The sequence below is a fragment of the Myotis yumanensis genome, unplaced genomic scaffold (genome assembly GCF_028538775.1).
Source record: "Myotis yumanensis isolate MYYU_CA2020_CCGP unplaced genomic scaffold, mMyoYum1.0.hap1 SCAF_4, whole genome shotgun sequence".
Classification (NCBI taxonomy): Eukaryota; Metazoa; Chordata; class Mammalia; order Chiroptera; family Vespertilionidae; genus Myotis; species Myotis yumanensis.
The window spans coordinates 81300728-81319958 of record NW_027223755.1 but is presented as its reverse complement, the minus strand read 5'-3'; the positions used below and the strand labels follow the sequence as shown (position 1 = coordinate 81319958).

At 47.2% G+C, this 19231-nt stretch overlaps 1 protein-coding gene across 1 annotated transcript in view; it reads left to right on the top strand.

Annotated features, from left to right (window-relative positions):
- Nucleotides 1-19231, top strand: part of POR (cytochrome p450 oxidoreductase) — a 63325-nt gene that overhangs the window by 33577 nt on the left and 10517 nt on the right. The window contains exon 3 of the mRNA XM_070412758.1: nt 13811-13859. Within this exon, the coding sequence (XP_070268859.1) occupies nt 13811-13859 (49 nt within the window). The remainder of the gene's footprint in view (nt 1-13810; nt 13860-19231) is intronic.

The following is a 19231-nucleotide window of genomic DNA, read 5'->3' as shown; positions in this document are numbered from 1 at the left end:
TATCCTCAGCTGTAAATTGAAGATAATAACAGTACTTTCCTCATAGGATTGCAAAAATTAAATGACTTAATCCGTTGTAGAGCTTATTGCCCAGTCCTGGTGCATGATGAGCCTCAAATTGTATTGTTATTGTTTTTTCTTTATTATTGGTATCTCCAGTCTTACAGGAGACCTTCCAAGAAGGCATTATAATCTCACTAGAGGCCCGGTACACGGATTTGTGTACATTGAAAGGAAATTAATTAGAAGGTGGCCGGTGGGGCGGGACTGGGCAAGACCAACCAGCCAGGCACACCCTGGAGCCAACCTCCCATGGTCCCTCCCTAGCCAGCTGCACCCGAGGTGTCTGCAGAGTGAGCAGGGTCCCTCCCTCCCTTGGCCTGGCCTGCAGGGATCGGGCCAAAACCAGCAGTCCGACATCCCCTGAGGGGTCCCAGAGTGCGAGAGGGCACTCTGCAAAGTTGCTGTCATTCAGCAGCTTCTGCGTTGAGTGTCTGCTCCCTGGTGGTCAGTGTGCGTCATACCTACCGACAGGTCAGCCGGTCACTTAGCCTTTTATATATATAGATTTTGCAGATGAGGAAACTATGATGCTAGTGATTGAGGAGTTTGCTCAAGGGCATCTAACTTATAAGTAGCAGAGTTGGCTTTTAAACCCAGATCTGCAAACTTCACGACCCATGTTTCCCACACTTTGCTATGTTGCCTTCAGTCTCTTAGATATTGTTAACATTCCATTTCAAAGATGAGAAAACAGACTCAGAGAGACCACTTAGCTGATACAACTGGCCACAAGCCTAGACCTTCCACTATAAATCCTACATTATGGTCCCTGACTGCTTATTTTCATTGAGCACACACAGGTGATTTCTGCCACAGCCCAGAGCTTCCCTTACCTAGTAGGTCAGTGGGGTGTGATAGGGCTTAGTGTGAGGACTGTGTGTGGCCCAGGGCTATACCATGAATTCTCACTATGCTTTCTGGTGGCTTCTGGTTGGTGTTTTAAGGTTTTTTAAGGCCGTAGCCACCGGGGACACTGTGTCTAAACCCTTGGCCATGAATATTTTTAAAAACCAAACCAATGGGACCAAAATCAATGGGACCAACTACATCTGACCAGCAAGCACATTGAATAGCATGGGGCATAAGACACATACCTGCAGTCCCTAGACCCTGGACTTCTAGGTACAGGGGATCCAGGAGGAGGCCCTGTGTGCTCAAGTGAATCTCTCCAGGTGTGGTGGCCTCCGGAGCCTTCATCACATTCTAGATTTGGCTTTCAGAACCTCGGGATCCCAGATGCTCTCTGCTGTCATTGTCCATGAGTGGCTGGCCGACAAAGATACTACCTGTGGACACTTCTGGAGCGGGAGCTTGCTCTCGCAACCAACTCAACATCAGTCCAGGAGGGTACTTGAGACAGTCTTTGCCCTCCAGGATAGGGATGGGAGAGGGTTTAATACACCTGTCATAGTAGACTTTGCCCTAACTTTTCACCTGGGCAGGGTTCTACCTCAAGAGCAACACTGTGGGACTAGAATGTTGACAGTAACACAGAGGAAGCACATGGAAGCTACCCAGCCTCTGGTAGAAAGGGGCAGCATGGGGCGGGAGGTGATGTTGAAATCTGGGATCCATCAAGTCAGACAAACTTTTATATGAGACTGTGTGTTAAGTCTTTGTGACAGACAGATGGCTAAAATGAAGTCCCTGCCTTCCAGTCCCGTGGGAAGGGCAGGCACGAGAATAGATCCATCTGGAGTGGGCTGTGCTGGAAAACACATGTGTGAAGAGCCAGGGACACCCAGGAGCAGGGACGGGCTCTGACTTGAGGTTGTGGAAGGCTTTCAAGAGGAGGTGACATGTGAGTTGAGTCTGTAAGTAGAGTAGGAGTTTGTCAGGCTATGGTGGTCCACCTGAGGTCGAGAGGAAAGGACCACATGTTGTGTTAGAAAGTCAGTACTCCGTTTGGTGGGATGGTGAGGGTGTGTGTGCAGGATAAGGGGGGATGGGGGTGTGGAAATGGCAGGCTGGAGCCTGATTGGAGTGTTCAGTGGAACAGTGAAATGACCAGACCACAATTTCAGAAAGGGGCCTTTCAGGAAGTGCTCCAGAGAGATGATGAGGCCTGAGAAGAGCGTTCCAAGGAACAAGTACCGTGAAGGCACAGCTGATGGGCTGTGGGGCCTGGTTGGGCGTGGAGAAGCCAGGAGGAACAGTTGAAAATGAGGCTGACAAGTTACATAGGCTCAGGAGCAAGTTTGGGAGGAAGATGGAAAGGCTTGACATGGAGGGAGAGGATTCCCCTGGGAGTAAACTGATGGGGCAAGGGATGTTAGCAAAGCCCAAATTTAGGAGATTTTGGGATAAGGGGCAAATGGAAAATAGAGATCAAGGCTGTTAAAAGGAAGACAGTGAAGTAAAAAAAATTTTTTCAAGGCTGATCGAGAGCTGTGGTTAGCAGGGTTAGGCCTCTTACCACTCCTCTCTCTGGTCCTCAGGACCAACTTATAGAGATAAGCATGAGTTAGGTGGTAGCCAGCCCTCATCCAGCAGGCCCAGGCCCCCTGGCTGCTTTGATCCTCCTCTGCTGTGCTTGCTGCTCTGAAAAGCACTGTAGTGCATTCCCAGTCCTGACCCCCCGCCCTCCTCTGCTTCACTTCTGGCACCTAAGAGTGCTTTAAAGAAAAAGAAGCTTGCCCTAGCCAGCTTGGCTCAGTGGATAGAGCATCAGCCTGTGGACTGAAGGGTCCCAGGTTCGATTCCAGCCAAGGGCACATGCCTGGGTTGCGGGCTCGATCCCCAGTAGTGGGTGTGCAGGAGGCAGCCGATCAATGATTCTCTCTCATCATTGATGTTTCTATCTCTCTCTCCTCCCTTTCTCTCTGAAATCAATAAAGAAATATTTTTTTTTTTAAAGAAAAGAAAAAGAAGCTTTTTATTATGGAACATCCTATATAATAAAAGCCTAAATATACTAAGTGCCTGGTCGTCTGGTCGGCTGTTCAACCAATCAAAGTGTAATATGCTAATGATATGCTAAGGCCACTCAACTGCTCTCTATGACATGCACTGGCCACCAGAGGGCAGACAGTCGACCAGTTGACCAGTCGCTATGACGTGCACTGACCATCAGGGGACAGATGCTCCAATGGTAGGTTAGCTTGCTGCTGGGGTCTGGCCAATTGGGACTGAGTGAGATGGGCCAGATATGCCCTGGGGCCCTCCACGGTCCCTCCCTGGCTGGCCAAACTCCCATGTCCCTCCCCACCTCTGATCGTGCACCAATGGGGTCCCTTGGCCTGGCCTGCACCCTCTCACAATCTTGGACCCCTCGGGGGATGTTGGATAGCCGGTTTCAGCCCTATCGCATGCAATGCAGGAGCTGCCCCATGGTGGTCAGTGCACTCCCACAGGGGGAGCGCTGTTCAACCAGAAGCTGGACTCACGACTGGCGCGCGCAGCAGCGGTGGTGGGAGCCCCTCCCGCCTCTGCAGCAGTGCTAGGAATGTCCGACTGCAGGGAGCAGGCCTAAGCTGGCAGTCAGACATTCCCTGAGGGCTCCTGGCCTGCGAAAGGGTGCAGGCAGGGCTGACGGACCCCCCACAGAGTACACGAATTTCGTTCACCGGGCCTTTAGTTTCAAATAAAAACCAAAGCAATTATCTTCTCTCCTCACCAGTCTTGTTTCTTTCACCTTTTCCACTGCTCCTGGATTCTCTTAAATCAATCATATAACTTTATAATTAATCATATAATTCATAGAAATGATGAATAAAGAAATTACGATTTTATAGGAAATTAGAAATATTTCTTATGAAATTGTATGGAAATATGCATATATTTTAGTCTTCTAAAATTTAAGTACACCCCCTTTTTCTTTTTTTGATATATTTTTATTGATTTCAGAGAGGAAGGGAGAGGAAGAGAGAGAAACATCAGTGTTGAGAGGGAATTATTGATTGGTTGCCTCCTGCATGTTGGACCAAGACTGCAACCCAGGCATGTGTCCTTGACCGAAATCGAACCCTTTGGTCCACAGGCCGACGCTCTATCCACTGAGCAAAACCGGCTAGAGCAGGACGCCCATTTTTAAACAGAACTTAAGTCATACTCCTGAAAGTCAACAGTAAGCTCCAGTATCATTAGATACTCAATCAGCATTTGTTTCTAGTTCCTTGACTGACTGATAATTTTTTTTAAGTTTTTTTTAAATTTAGGATCTAAACAAGACCCATACATTACAATTGATTAATAAATCTTATACAGCTCTTGGGGGGGCAGGGGCAGTCAACATGCAATAAAATTTACCTTTTAAGAAAAATTAAGTAAAATTCACTATTTAAGTGTACAGTTTGACAAGTGCTGAGATGTATGCAGGTGTGTACTCAGTGTTACAATCAATATGCAGAATATTCCATCATCTGCAAAAGCTCCCCACAGGTCCCTTTGCAGTCAGTACCCACCCTTCTCGACCTCAGCAACCACTGGTCTTATTTTGGTCCCTGTAGTTTTGCCTTTTCCCAAATGTCACACAAGTGGGATTATGTAGCTACAGCTTTGTGTGCCTGGCTACTTCTTACTATGACAGGAAGTCTCTCAATTCAGGGGCTTCCCTTCCTTGAAGCATTTTTGAAGAAACCAGATCATTTGTTTCAGTTTCCCACAGTCTGAATTTTGCTGATTGTATCCCACAGGAGGTTGCCTGTGTAAAGCCACAAAAGAGCTCATGTTCCTGTGACTTGTATCTGGGGATTTACTCTGGACAGAAGGTCCAGGAAAGCCAGGAGTCAAGGCTACTGGCATCGTTTCTAATCAGTTTTGTCTTTTGAGTGTCGACAGGTGGAAAGTGAGCTAGAGTTCTTTCCACATCTAACTTTCTATAGAGTTTTTTGTCTCTGCCAAACACGAAAATAGAAACAGAAATGAGTTTACCAAGAGAAAAGCACTAGGAGAAGTGAACCGCAACTGAAGGTTCCCATTGTCCATGGAAGTGGTGAGGAAGTGGGCTCAGGATGTTCACCCTCCCCTGTAAGCACAGGCCAGGGTTTTCCTCCACTACCTGACCACGAAGGGACTTCACCTGCCTTTCCTTCTTTCCTGTTCTCTGATGAGATGGGGATGGTTTTGCCATGCCAGCTAGTGTCTGCAACTTTGATTGTCTACAAGAGTGAGGCAGAGCTGAACACAGGTGGATCTGTTGACCTTGCTGGGCATCATCGGGGCACTTGGTACTGGTGCCTCAGGGGTTTTGTTTCCACACCTTTGCACTCACTTCTGCTAACTCCCCATGCTGGCTTCATCGCTGCTCCCCAGCTACCCTGCTTTCTTGCCCTTCCCCCTTGGATTGCAGATGATGGCAGGGCCATTTTGTTTTTCTCTGTCACTGACAAGCAGCTGAATATCCTTGAGCAGCTCCTTGGACCTTAGTCTTGCTCTTCACTCTCCTGCAAATTGCAGCAGCCCTGCCTAACACCTGGCTGGCCAAGTCACTGCCCAGTGGTCTTTAAGGTTCAGAAGAGAGAGGCCAAAGAATGCCCTGCGTGTTGAGAGGGCAGGCGGTCAGGGCCTTGGCAGGTTAAGGAGTCCTTATCTTGATGGATACATGTTGAAGGCTGTCCATGAGAGGGTCTGTGAGGGAAACAGCAGCCCACTTGTGTCTTATAGCACCCAAAGGACAGGGACCTAGGATGCCTGGGAGGGCTGTAAAGTGTGCTTTCTGAATGTGCCCAGTGACACACCTGGGACTTGTGTGCCTTGACAGACAGGTGGGGCGGGTAGGCACAGCCAGGCTCAGTGGGAGCAGACATGAACCCTGGTGCTGGACCACGGTGCCTGGAGTTGAGTTACCGCTTCACCACCGAGCCTCACAGTCTCCTCAGGCGTTAAATGTGGATAGAAATCCTTATCCATTTCACAAGTTTGGAGGATTCAGTGAAAAATATCTATAATAATAATAAAAGGGTAATATGCTAATTGGACCAGATGTCCTTCCTGATGAAGCTGGATCCGATGGGAATCCAGCCTGGGTCCCAGGTACCTGCGAGCGGCTGGAGGAGCAGCCCAGGTCCCGGGTGCCAGAGAGAAGCCAGTGCCAGCAGCTGGGGGAAGGAAGGCCTACTCATGCACGAATTTTCGTGCATCAGACCTCTAGTATATATATAAAGCTCCTTGAATACTATCTGGCATGCAGCAGGCACTCAGTTAGTAGAGATCCCATTTGCTTTTTTTATCTTTGACCCATGGCCTCCCACACCTGCTTTAACCTCCAACCTGCTGAAGGCTGCTGTCTCAGGAGGCACCTTCCACACTGCTCTCTCACCAGTGCTGGTTTCCATTCTGGTCCCATCAGTGGAGAGAGCCACGGTGTTTTTTATTTAAGCTCCAGCCACTTTGTTTTCACAAAAGTCAGTTCTTTCAAACTAATACCTTTCTGCTCCAAGGACGACCCATGGTAGAGAAATCTGGGCCCTCTTGGTGGAGCCACTTCCCACGGTAGAGGCCTCAAAGTCTAAGCTTGTCCTGGCCGGCCAGCCTGTGCACAGCCCTGCACCATCGTGTGTCGTGTCTCAGCTCCCAGCATCTCTCTGACTAGGGGACCTGCTACCCTGGGGCTTGGAGAACTTGCCATCACTCACTGGCTTTGGAAGGAAGCTGTTCAAAAGCATCTTCCCTGTGTGTCGCCAAGGTCAGGAGAAAGTCCCAGAAGAAATCAGTTCGGCTGTGCAGAAAATTAAATTTGAGTTGCAGTTTTCAGAAATCCTTCTGAGCGTTGCCTGGGACTGGAAACAAATGAATCACCCTGGGACGTCTTGGTTCATCTCTGTCCAAGTGACTCAGTGCTTTTGTCCACCCTCCCTTTCGTCGTTCCCACACAGCGGGCTCCAGTTGACTTCTGAAGCCTGAACCAGAGACTCCTGCTCCCAATTTAGGAGAGCCCTAATTGGAACCTTTTGTGCTCCATTCTGGAGCTGCGTGGTCTCTTCGTGAGCCTGGGCCAGCTGTGGCCTCTTGGTTGGGGTGTTTACATTGGGTTCTTTGAAGGGGCGCTCCTTTAGGCGAACCATCTCAGCAGAGAATGCAGTGACCACCTTGCCAGGCGGTCGGTCCCCCGCCGCACATGCTGGTCTCACAGCGCACATGCTCCAGGTGACAGACTAAGACTAGTGTCTTAGGCTCTGTTGCCCTCAGTTCTTTTGTGGGGAAGGAGACGGGAACCAGATCTAATTTAATATGATCCTGAGGCCCCTCGCAGCGGGATCAGTGCAGCTTCCTTTATGGAGAGACGGCCCTGCCATAGCAACCTGCACAACTGCCTTCTAGTGTCTAGAAGAGCTTTATTCAGCCTCCATGAGTTTCTTTCGTTTTATTTTTTTCAAATGGGAAAGGAAAGGAGGCTGTGGAGAGAAAGGGCTCTGATATAAACAGTTTCCAAGGAGACCCGAGGGCTGGGGTGGGAGGTTTTCTCCTTCCCTTGGTCCATACCGAAGGAGGAGGGGCGTGTGCCCTAACGCAGGGGATCACGGGAGATTTCAGCCCAGAGTCCTGGTTCCTCCCTGCTGGAACTGCCAGATGTTCCAGTGTTCTCAGGCTTAAGGGGACAGATGCACGCAGGGGCTCAGCCGAGATTCTAAGAGGACTTTGGGGTGTCCAGGAGCACTTTCAAAGTTAATGGGCCCAGCCAACACTGTAGAGGATGGACAGAACCCGACTTCCTAGCTGCTGGCTCCTGGCCCGTTTCCAGGAGAGAGCTACAACCTGCTTTCTTCCTTAAGTCCTGGAGCTGGGAGTGAGAAACCATGGGGTGCATGTACTCATCTCCGCAGGACGAGCCCACCCTGAGAAGGTCAGTCCCAAACAGTGTCCCCGGCAGCAGACTGTGTCTATGGCGCTCTGGCTGAGGGACACTTGACACCTATACTCGAGGGCAGTGGTCGCCAACTGGTGGTCTGCGGACCACTGCTGGTCCGTGAGGTCCAAAAGGTTGGCGACCGCTGCTCCAGTGAGTTGGAACTTCTTTTTGGGCACGGATGCCCTGGAGGCATGAGGAGGGTGCTGTGTAGAGTTGACCAGCATAGTTGGGTTGGGCAGGGGCACTGTTGGTCCCTTCAGTCCCGGATTTGTAGGCTACATTGTCCTGCTTCCGAAGGACAGAATATGGACTGGAAACCAGGGAGGTCCCAGTCACCGACTCCTGTGCCTGTGAAAGATCAGGTTCCATGTGCAAATTCCTAGTGGAGCCGTCAGGCGGGGTAAGCCAGTCAGCGGCACTCAGGTGTGGAGACAGGTGCTGCGGTGCCCCTGTGGGCCAGGTGTAACAGTGAGAACATCAGGAAACAGCCTGTTGGGGCACTGGCTAGAGGCATGGAGTCTTCTTCAGTCCCCCCGGGTTTCCCTTATCTCTGGAAGCCATCCCTGGAGTCGAGGGGAGAGGGTGGGAGTGTTCTTCCTTTCCCCGGGTGTTGAAGCTAGGAAGGGACCAGGCTGGCCTCCAGAAGTGCTCTTGCTTCTTGGGAGAACCCTTCCTCCGGGACAGGCAGGGCTAGCCATTTTGCCTGCCTCTGCTGTTCCCAGCCAGACCTGCCTAGAGGGCTCCCCTCTCTGCTCCCAGAGCTTTTCCAGCTGTGACTCCCGCCCTGTGAAACTGCATCAGGAGGCCACACTGAGGCCCTCCTCCCCAGCCCCCATGCACTGTCTGGGCTGTAGCTGAGCTCCCCGGCTACATGGGCCTCATCTAGGAGCCCCTCGGCTGCCGGTTCCCATGGCTCTTTCTCTTGGGAGCCGTTTTGTCTCTGAGACTAGAGCTCAGCTCTTCCAAGAGGCCCTTCTGGTTTCTCCAGGCATGGTGCCTGCTCCCTCCAAAGCCCTGTGGTCTGGGCGTCTGATCCATCTCTGAGCCTTAGGAATCAGAATGACCCAAACCACCTCATTCTACTGAGAACACCCTCTTTATCCCTGAGAATTAACCAAGTCCCAGGTGCTGTGCAAGGCACGGGGAGGCTGCAGAGCCAAGATGCAGTATTTTCAACAAGAGGAACTTCAGCCTTGAGAGGCCATGACTTGTCACAGGCACAGGATTTGAACTGAGTCTCTGCTCCTGATGTGTGGCCTCTCCCGTCCCTCCATGATTATCCTCAGGGCCTGTATTTCTCCCTTGTAAGAAAGAGGCTGCCCATTTAGTCTCTTGCCCTTGGTGCTGGCACAGTGCCCTGCCCACCCCAGCTGGCACGTGTCACCTGCAGGTGGAGGAACAGCCCAGCATTCACTGGGCAGTGGGGGTGCTTTCTGTCCCTTTCTTCAGCCAGGCATCAAATCCACCTTCTCGAGTTGTAGCTTCTGTGGAAGCCTCTTCCTTTTGAGAAGAAATAGGATTTGGCTTTTCAGCTGATGTCAGGCCACCTCTGCCAACCTTCTACAGGACTGACCGCCCCAGAAACTGATCAAATGTGTGCCGAGTGCCAGATATTGTGCTGATTGTGGCCTCTCCCCTATTTTTAGACTTGTGAGTTGTCCCCCATTTTTTAAAACTTTAAAATGTATTTTTAGTTATAAAAATGTGAAAATCAAAAAATTAGAAAATTATAGAAACCATCTTACCTATTATCCTAACCCTTCAATATTTTCTGTCAAGATGCTGGTATATTCTCTCCAGGTCCTTTTTCCATGAATAATAGTGTGCACTCCATTTTTTAAGGACACAAATTCTTGTTTCCCTCCTGCCAATCATACATTATACCCTGAAAGAGGCTGAGTGTAAATGAAAATGTGTTTATTACCTTGCTGTCACACCATGGCTTGTGTTTCCACTGGCTCTGCAGTGTCATTCTACATTTCTACCAGGGCATCTGCCATGTTCATCCCCACCTAGGGACGGGCAGTGGTTGAGAAACTGAGAAAGAGTTATATATAAGTGAATATTCCAAAAACTCAAGCCTAGCCCTTTTTAAGTGTCAACTAAATGCATTTAGTTTGTTTTCATTTTTTAAACTGAGTAAAAATTCACCATATTAACCATTTTACTAGTAAAGTGTACAATCTTGCGGCTTTTAGTAGTCAGTGTTGTTCAACCATCATCACTATCTAACTCAAAAACCTTTTCATCACCTCAAAGGGAACCACTGTTCCCATTACGCAATCTCGCCCCCTTCTCCCCCAGCCCCTGGTACCACTCTGTCTCTATGGATTTGCCTGTTTTGCACATTTCGTATAAATGGAAATTGCATTTAGTTTTGTATGTTTTTTTTCTCATATTTCATCAGAAACGTTTGTCTAGGTTGCTGATAGTTTTCTTACCCATCAGTTTAAATTTATGTTGAGTAGGTGGTATATTATCATGATTCTGCATCAAAAGGAACACAGCAGTAGAATTCACATTGTTGTGCACCTTGCTTTCTTCATCTAACAGTGTGTCTTGGGGAGCATGCCATGTTAGTGCAGACAGACATTTAGTGTTCTGTTTAGGCTACACATAAACTAGGAGGGGGAGTGAACATGTGGATGTTGATGGCTGGGCATGGGTAGAAGTTGGACATGTAGGAAAGATGTCCAGACACAAGACCCCTTTTGGAGTGTAGGTTGGAGCTGGGAGTTGGGAGAGAAAAGAGGCAGGCCTGTGGGCCTCCATTCATGCTCTTGCCATGGCCCTGCTCATGTTGGGATGGGTCTGCCTGGAGGTGCTAGGGTAGTGGGGAGCTGGGGGGAGGGCCTTTCTGAGTTCCTAGGAGGCTAGGCCATCACTGGGTGGGGAAGCCAAGCCCGTGGCTGGTCCCCAGCTGCCTCCCTCCTGGCCCCTAGAGGGGCTGACAGGGCCTCCAGGACAGAGGAAGACACTGGAGCGGCCAAATCAGGCACTGGGGCTTTGCCTCCCATGGGGCCCACATGTAACATTATTTACCACGAAGGCCCTGAAAGTCGCCTACTATTTCATTCTAAATAGGTTAGTAGGCCCTAATAGTCCTGGACCTACTAACCTAGTGAAAAACCCAGTGGGGGCTTAAACAGGAAAATTCCATCTTTATGTTTACAAAATTACGTGTCTAAACAGCTTTGCTGAGGCATTCATAAAAGAAACCTCACTTAGTGAGTTTTTCCCTGGACTTCAGGCATCTACTCCTGAGGGACATCACTTTTATGCTGTCGTGACATGCGTGTGTGCGCCTGCGGGCATTCCACTCTTTCCTACACTTTTCCATGTGCTGGAGGATGTAGGGAAAGAGCAGAGACCTTGGAATCAGGCTGGGATTGGTCCTTGCCTGGCCACTTACTGGCCAGAGGACTGGGCTGCTGTTGAGCTCTGTCGACTGTCTGTAAAGTGGGCATTCAGCACCCCTTGTATTGGGCCTGGGGATGAGCCTGCTTTGTGGAAGGAGCTTCTTCAGTGTGATCTCACAGCACCTCCCCTGAGACCCTGCGTTTCTGACACGTCGCCCCAGGGGCAAAGTGCTTGGTCATCCACAATTGCTGACCAGCATGTGGACCCTCAGCTGGCAGGCTGAAGGCAGAAGGGAGCCACTGAGCTCTAGACCAGCAGTCACCAACCCATGGTCCACGGATCACTGGTGGTCTGTGAGGTCCGAAAGGTTGGCAACCGCTGCTCTAGTCAGCCTCCAGAAAGCCCTAACAGGGAAGAGGGAAGGTGGAGGCTCTGCGCCCTCCCCGAGGCCAGCCCTGTCTCACTTCTGATCCCAGCTCATCCAACCTGAGACACAGCCCACTCTGGGCCCCTTCATACCCCATCCAGTCCCTTTCTGCCCTGCTTGATCCCATTCATGATCCATCCATGTTTTATAAAAAACATAGCGGCTTGGCTGGACTTGTCTGAAGTGGAACTTGGAATAATCTTGGCTGTTTATTCAAAAGATTTGTTAAGTAAGTAAATGGCATTAGTGTGGAGGCCAGCCATCAGCTAACTTCTGAAAAACTGGGAATACTCAACACCCGCACACACCCATTGTCACTCTGTACCACAGCTTTTGTGCAGGAGCGTGGTGGTGCCCTCTGGCTGCCCAGAGACTCTGCTGTTGACGGTGGTGTGGCAGGGACGGTGGCCAGGCGAGTGCCTGGAACTCCCCAGTGATAGCCATGGAGCCTGCCTCATGCTGGATGCTCCTCTTTATATACTTTTTCTTTATTTGATTTTTGCAGAAACCTTTGAAGTGTTTTGTTATCCCCTTTTTTTAATTGAAGAACAATTAATTCTGGTTCAAGTTCACTCAGCTGCTAGTTGGCAGGCTCCTCCACCTCGTTGCCTCCCATGCCTGCCCGAGAATAAGTATAAACTTTTTATTGACGTATAATATCTGCAGAAAGGTACGTATAGATCGGTGATTCTCGCCATGTGAATACGTGGTAATCACCTCCGATCAAAGAGCAGATTATTACCAGCACCCCAAGAGGCCCCCTGCCGTCTCCTGCCCGCAGTCCTCACATATTAGTTTTGTCTGTTTGGAGACTTTATATCGGGAAATCATAGATGTATACTCTTTTTTATCTGGCTTATTTCACTCAACATCATGTTTATGAGATTCATTCATGTTTGTGTAGTGATCATCTGTTTTGTTGTTGAAGTGGAGAATGTTCCATTGTGTGAGTACACCACAGTTGGTTTATTATGCTGATGGACAATAGGGTTTTTCCCTATGGGGATTCGCATGTCTAATGCTGCCAGGAACATTCCTGGTACTCCTCTTGGTGCATCGGTACAAATGCACTCTAATAGGTGTATACTGAAGAGTGAATTTCTGGTTATAGGAGATACTGCCAAACAGCCTAACAAAGGAGTTGTGCCATATTGCCCTCCCCTGAAAGTGTGTGAGAATTCTAGTTGCTCCACCACTTGACCTGGACATGAGTGTTGGGCACCTTTCCATGAGTTTTTGGCTGTTTAGGTACTGTCTTTAAGAAAGTTCCTGTTAAGCCTTCTGACAATTTTTCTGTTGGGTTATGTATTTTTTTCTGATTGATTTATAGGAATTTCTTATATCTCAACCCAAGTCCTTTGTCAGATATTCGTATTTTTCAAATAGCTTCTGTTTTTCCCACCTTAGGCCTAAAAGTCCCTAGAGAGGCCCACTTGACTTTTTTAGGTGGCCCTGCAGGCCTAAGGGGCAGGAAAGAGAGAAGAAAAAGGACAGAAAACAGGGAGGGGGCAGGAGACTGGCAGCCAGGAGGTAGAGAGTGGACAGAGGATCCTGAGGCTGTGATGTACTCAGCGGTAATGCTGCTCTCTGAGGGGACAGGGCCTAGTTCAGAGCTTCAGGATGACAGGGGAATTGGTACTTAGGCAGGACCTTGAGGTAGAGCGGGGATCTATTGGTGAAGAAGTGTAATGAAGATGCTCTGAGTGGAGGTGATGACTTGGCAGAATTCAGAAGGCTATCAGGGAGAGATGGTGTGTGGTGGGGAGAATCAGGCAAGGCAGGGGAGAGATTTTGGAGGGACTTGTGTACCCTATCCTATGGGTCATGGGAGCCATTGCAGGTTTGAGAGTGAAGCAGACAGAACAGTAAAACCCATAATCAGAAGACTCCTGGGTGTTGTGTGAGGTAGGGATTGGAGGTGAGAAAAGGCCGTGGGGATCATTGGCTGTGGATGCTGAGGGATGGGGAAGTGAGGTCCTTGACTGTTCTTTGTTCTCATCTGTCTGGGGCAGGGGCTCCTGGCTCTGCCAGGTGTTGGATTTACTGTCAGGGAATATGGAGGAGGCCTGGAAGCCCCGCACTGGGCCAGAGGCGGCTGCCAGCATGCTCACTGACAGTGCTTCCCAATGCTGCCACATGGATCCCATACTTATCTTTCACTTGTTTTTCAGGACCTCCTCTGTCAAAGACAGCAGCTTCGTGGAAAAGATGAAGAAGACGGTGAGTTTGCTCTCTGTGTTGGTGCTCTTGCCAACAAGTCTTGGCCCTGACAGATGCTTAGGGGAGTTCAACAGGAGGCCAGCTGCACTGGACCGGAGAGAGTGGAGGAAACCCAGGCCCAGCTCTCTTATGAGTATCTTCTTACCCAAAGCCCCAAAGCTGTTCTGCTTTTGCTGGGACCATTTAATTTGTTTACTTTGTTTATTTCTTGAACAACTGTAAGAACAAATGGTCCCTCCAACTCAGGATGCTGTGCTGTCTCCTCCCTCCCAGTCCAGGCTCTGACCATGAGCAGATATAAACCTCACATAGCTGTGGTCACGGCACAGGTACAATTTTATCTTTGTTTTCATTTATCTAAATTTTTTTAAAGTTATATTTTTATTGATTCAGAGAGGAAGAGAGAGGGAGATTGAAGCTTCAATGATGCGAGAGAATCATTAATTGGCTGCCTCCTGCATGCCCCCTACTGGGGATGGAGTCTGCAACCCAGACATGTGCCCTGACCTGAATCGAACCATGACCTCCTGGTTCATAGGTCGACACTCAACCACTGAGCCACACCAGCCATGCTATTTATCTAAATTTTTAATTGAATGGAAAGGTATGGCAATCACATGGATAAATCCAAAACAAACTATTCAGTGGAAACTCTCTCTCTGGTCCCTGCCACTCATCGTCATTGTTCTTAGTATTTTATGGATCCTTCTAGAGCTTCTTTGTGCACAGACAAAAAACAGAGATTCTTATTTTACATTACACTTTCTTAAAACAAAAAAGTGGCATAGTATATACATTGTTATAGACCAGTGGTTCTCAACCTTCCTAATGCCGTGACCCTTTAATACAGTTCCTCATGTTGTGGTGACCCCCAACCATAAAATTATTTTTGTTGCTACTTCATAACTGTAATTTTGCTACTGTTATGAATCATAATGTAAATATCTGATATGCAGGATGTATTTTCATTGTTACAAATTGAACATAATTAAAGCATAGTGATTAATCACAAAAACAATATGTAATTATATATGTGTTTTCTGATGGTCTTAGGCGGCCCCTGTGAAAGGGTTGTTCGACCCCCAAAGGGATCGTGACCCACAGGTTGAGAACTGCTGTTATAGACTATGTTAACTTAAGGATATATCTTGGAGATCCTTCCATAGCAATACAAACACACCTTCCTCATTATTTTTTTTTTAAATTAAATCTTTATTGTTCAGATTATTACAGTTGTTCCTCTTTTTCCCCCCCATAGCTCCCCTCCATCTGGTTCCTACCCCACCCTCTGCTCTTACCCCCCCACACTGTCCTCATCCATAGGTGTACAATTTTTTTCCAGTCTCTTCCCTCACCCCCGATACCCCTTTCCCCCGAGAATTGTCGGTCCGCTCCCTTTCTATGCCCCTGATTCTATTATATTCACCAGTTTATTCTGTTCATCAGATTATTTATTCACTTGATTTTTAGATTCATTTGTTGATAGATATGTATTTGTTATTCATAATTTTCATCTTTACCTTTTTCTTCTTCTTCCTCTTCTTAAAGGATACCTTTCAGCATTTCATATAATACTGGTTTGGTGGTGATGAACTCCTTTAGCTTTTTCTTATCTGTGAAGCTCGTTATCTGACCTTCAATTCTGAATGATAGCTTTGCTGGGTAAAGTAATCTTGGTTGTAGGTTCTTGCTATTCATCACTTTGAATATTTCTTGCCACTCCCTTCTGGCCTGCAAAGTTTCTGTTGAGAAATCAGGTGACAGTCGTATGGGTACTCCTTTGTAGGTAACTGACTTTTTTTCTCTTGCTGCTTTTAAGATTCTCTCTTTGTCCTTAGCCCTTGGTATTTTAATTATGATGTGTCTTGGTGTGGTCCTCTTTGGAGTCCTTTTGTTTGGGGTTCTCTGCACTTCCTGGACTTGTAAGTCTATTTCTTTCACCAGGTAGGGGAAGTTTTGTGTCATTATTTCTTCAAATAGGTTTTCAATATCTTGCTCTCTCTCTTCTTCTGGCACCCCCATAATTCGGATGTTGGTATGCTTGAAGTTGTCCCAGAGGCTCCTTACACTATCTTCATATTTTTGGATTCTTTTTTCTTTTTGTTTTTCCGGTTGGGTGTTTTTTGCTTCTTCGTATTTCAAACCTTTGACTTGATTCTTGCGATCCTCTAGTCTGCTGTTGGATCTCTGTATAATATTCTTTATTTCAATCAGTGTATGCTTAATTTCTAGTTGGTCCTTTTTCATATCTTTGAGGGTCTCACTAGATTTATGGAGGGTCTCACTAAATTTATCAGCAGTTTCTAGAAGATTCTTGAGTAACCTTATAACCGTGGTTTTGAACTCTATATCCAGTAGTTTGCTTTCCTCCATTTCTGTCATTTGTGACCTGTTTCTTTGTCTCCGCATTTTGCTTCCCTGTGTTGATAGAGTGGCTTTCGGTGCTAGGTGTCCTGTAGGGCCCAGTGGCTCAGCCTCCCCAATTACCTGAGGTAGACGCTCTTGGTGCACCCCTTTGTGGGCTTTGTGCACAGTCTTCTTGTAGTTAAGCCTTGATTGTTGTAGGTGTCACTGGGAGGAATTGACCTCCCGGCCAATTGGCTGTGAGAATCAGCTGTGTCTACGATGGGAGAACTTCTGTGCTGGAGACACCCTTATGGGGCAAGACTTGCTTCAGTGGGGCTTTGGTGCTCACTGAGTCTGCCCCCTGAGTGTGTCCCTTATGGATCTGAGGAGTTGTAATCTGGATGGTCCCACTCTGACCACTGGGAACACTGGCTCTTGGATCTAAGGAGGTGCTAATTTAGCCTCTGCCTGAGGCTACCCAGCAGGAGCTATGGAGAGATCTGCAGCTTCCTCTTCTTTGTTTGGGTTTTGGAGATGCCCAGATGAGGCCCAGCTGTGAAGCAATGCAAGCGCTGTGGGGTCTTGGGCCTTCTCTTGGATATTCTGGGACTCTCTGACCCAGCTGCAGTTTGTTAGGTAATTTTAGATTGCAAAGGGCCAGGCCATTCATATGCAAAAGCCTCTGTGCACAGGTTGGGTGGGGCGGAGTCTCAGAGAATCAACAGGGCAGAGCAAACAGCTATGGCTGATCCTCAGCCCTGCCCTAAGAGGCCCCAGGTCTCAGTGTCCTGCGATAATTGCTGCAAGCACCTCTGAGAGAAAGCCGCCCTCGAGTTCCAACTGCTCCCAGACAGTCCAGTTTCTCCCCGTATGAGTCTGGGTCCCCAGAGACTTGCCCAGAACTGGAGTTCAGAGCCGTCGGGAGCTTGTGTCTCCCTCCTGATTGAAAAAGACAACCACGTCCTCAGTTGCCAGCCCTTTCCACATGCGCCTCCGTACCTCTGCACTTTACTTCCGCACCTCCTCTGAGTCTCAGTGTGTTTTTCTCCTTCCTTTTAGTTGTAGAATTTCCACTCAGCCAGCCTTCCTGTGGTTCTAGATGATGTCCATTTTGTCTTTTAGTTGTATTTTTGAAGTGGTTGTGCGAGGCAGCAATTTCAGGTGTTTACCTATGCCGCCATCTTGGTTCTCCCTCACACCTTCCTCATTCTTTATTGTAGCTGCATGATTCCATTATATGACCATACTCTTATTTCTTTAAACAATATCCTGTTGATGGACACTTGGAATATTTCTAATCTTAAGGTCTTACAAATAATGCTGCTGTGACTATGTAGATCAATTTGCATATTTGCAAATGCAATAAAATCCCAGAAGTGGAATTATTGAATCAAAGGTATATTCATTTGTAATTGTGATGGAAGCTGCCAAATTGCCCCACATAAAGGTCACACTAGGGCACTCTCATTAGCAATGTGTGAGAAAACCTGTTCCTCACAGCTTTGCCATCAGTTTGTTATCAAAGTTTAGGGTTTTGCCAGTTCTCTAGGTTTAAAACAACCTAGAGAACTGTGTAGTTCTAACTTGCATTTTTCTTATGAATGAGGTTAAGCAGATTTTCATGTTACAGTGGCATTCATTTTTTTCCTGTTTTTATAGATTATCTGTTCAAATATTTTGCCCATTTTTCTGGTGTAATTGATCTTTTTTGAGGAACTGCTTAAAATTCTTATGGAGATTTACCCCTTGTCTGTGATATGAGTAAAAATGTTTTTCCCAATTAATAGTTTGCTTTGACTTGATTTATCGTGTGTGTGTGTGTGTGTGTGTGTGTGTGTGTGTAAAAGTTACATAGTCCACTTTATTCTTATTTCTATGACTTATGGACTTTGAGTCATCATTTGAAAGGCCTTCCTCACTCTAAAGAGATAAAGGAAATCTTTCATGTTTTCTTCTAGTACTTTTATGATTTCATTTTTCATATTTAAAATTCAGTCCGCTGGGACTTTATCCTGGCACAAGATGTAAAGTATGGATCCAATACTACTGTTTTTCTTCTCATATATTTTTAAATTGATTTGAGAGAGAGAGGAAGGGAGTGGGAAAGGAAAGGAAAGGGAGAGCGAGAGAGAGAGAGAAACATCAGTGTGTGAGAGAGAAACTTCATTGGTTGCCTCCTGCACACACCCTGGCCACAGATCGAACCTGCAACCCAGGCATATGCCCTGATGAGGAATCAAACCAGTAACCTTTCCATGCATAGGATGACACTCAACCAACTGAGCCACACCAGCTACCGCTACTGGGTTTTTTTACACAGTCGAAATTCCTTTTAATAGAGTCTGTCATTTCTCCATTGGTTTTATCATACACATTATTCCCATGGGTTTTTGGGTCTGTTTCTTTATTTTCCTATTCTTATACTTTGATCTAGCTGTCTGAGTATGTACACTGCCAGACCATTTTAATTATTGAAGTTTTATACTTGTTTTAATATCTGGTAGTGCCAGGCACTTCTCCGTCCCTTCCCATCACTTCTGTTTTTCAGTTTTCCTGGCTCTTATTTCAGATGTATTTATTTCTTTTGGGTAACAGTTTTATTGCAATATAATTCACATTCCATATAGTTCACCCATTTAAAGTATTTTAGTGTGTTTTTAGTATATTCACAGAGTTGTGCAAACCATCACCACATTCAGTTTTAGAACATTTTCATCATCCCCCCAAAAAAACCCATACCTGCCTAGCCAGTGTGGCTCAGTGGTTGAGTGTCAACCTATGAACCAGGAGGTCATAGTTTGATTCCTATGCTCAGGTCATGGGCTTGATCCCCAATGTGGGTCGTACAGGAGACAGCCAATCAATGATTCTCTCTCATCATTGATGTTTCTATCTCTCCCTCTCCCTTCCTCTCTAAAATCAATAAAAATATTAAAAAATAAAATTACATGCACTCAAAGGTTGAGACTTAATACAATTAGTAATCTTACTGTTTCATTAAAGTCATTCTTAATTGAAACTAACAT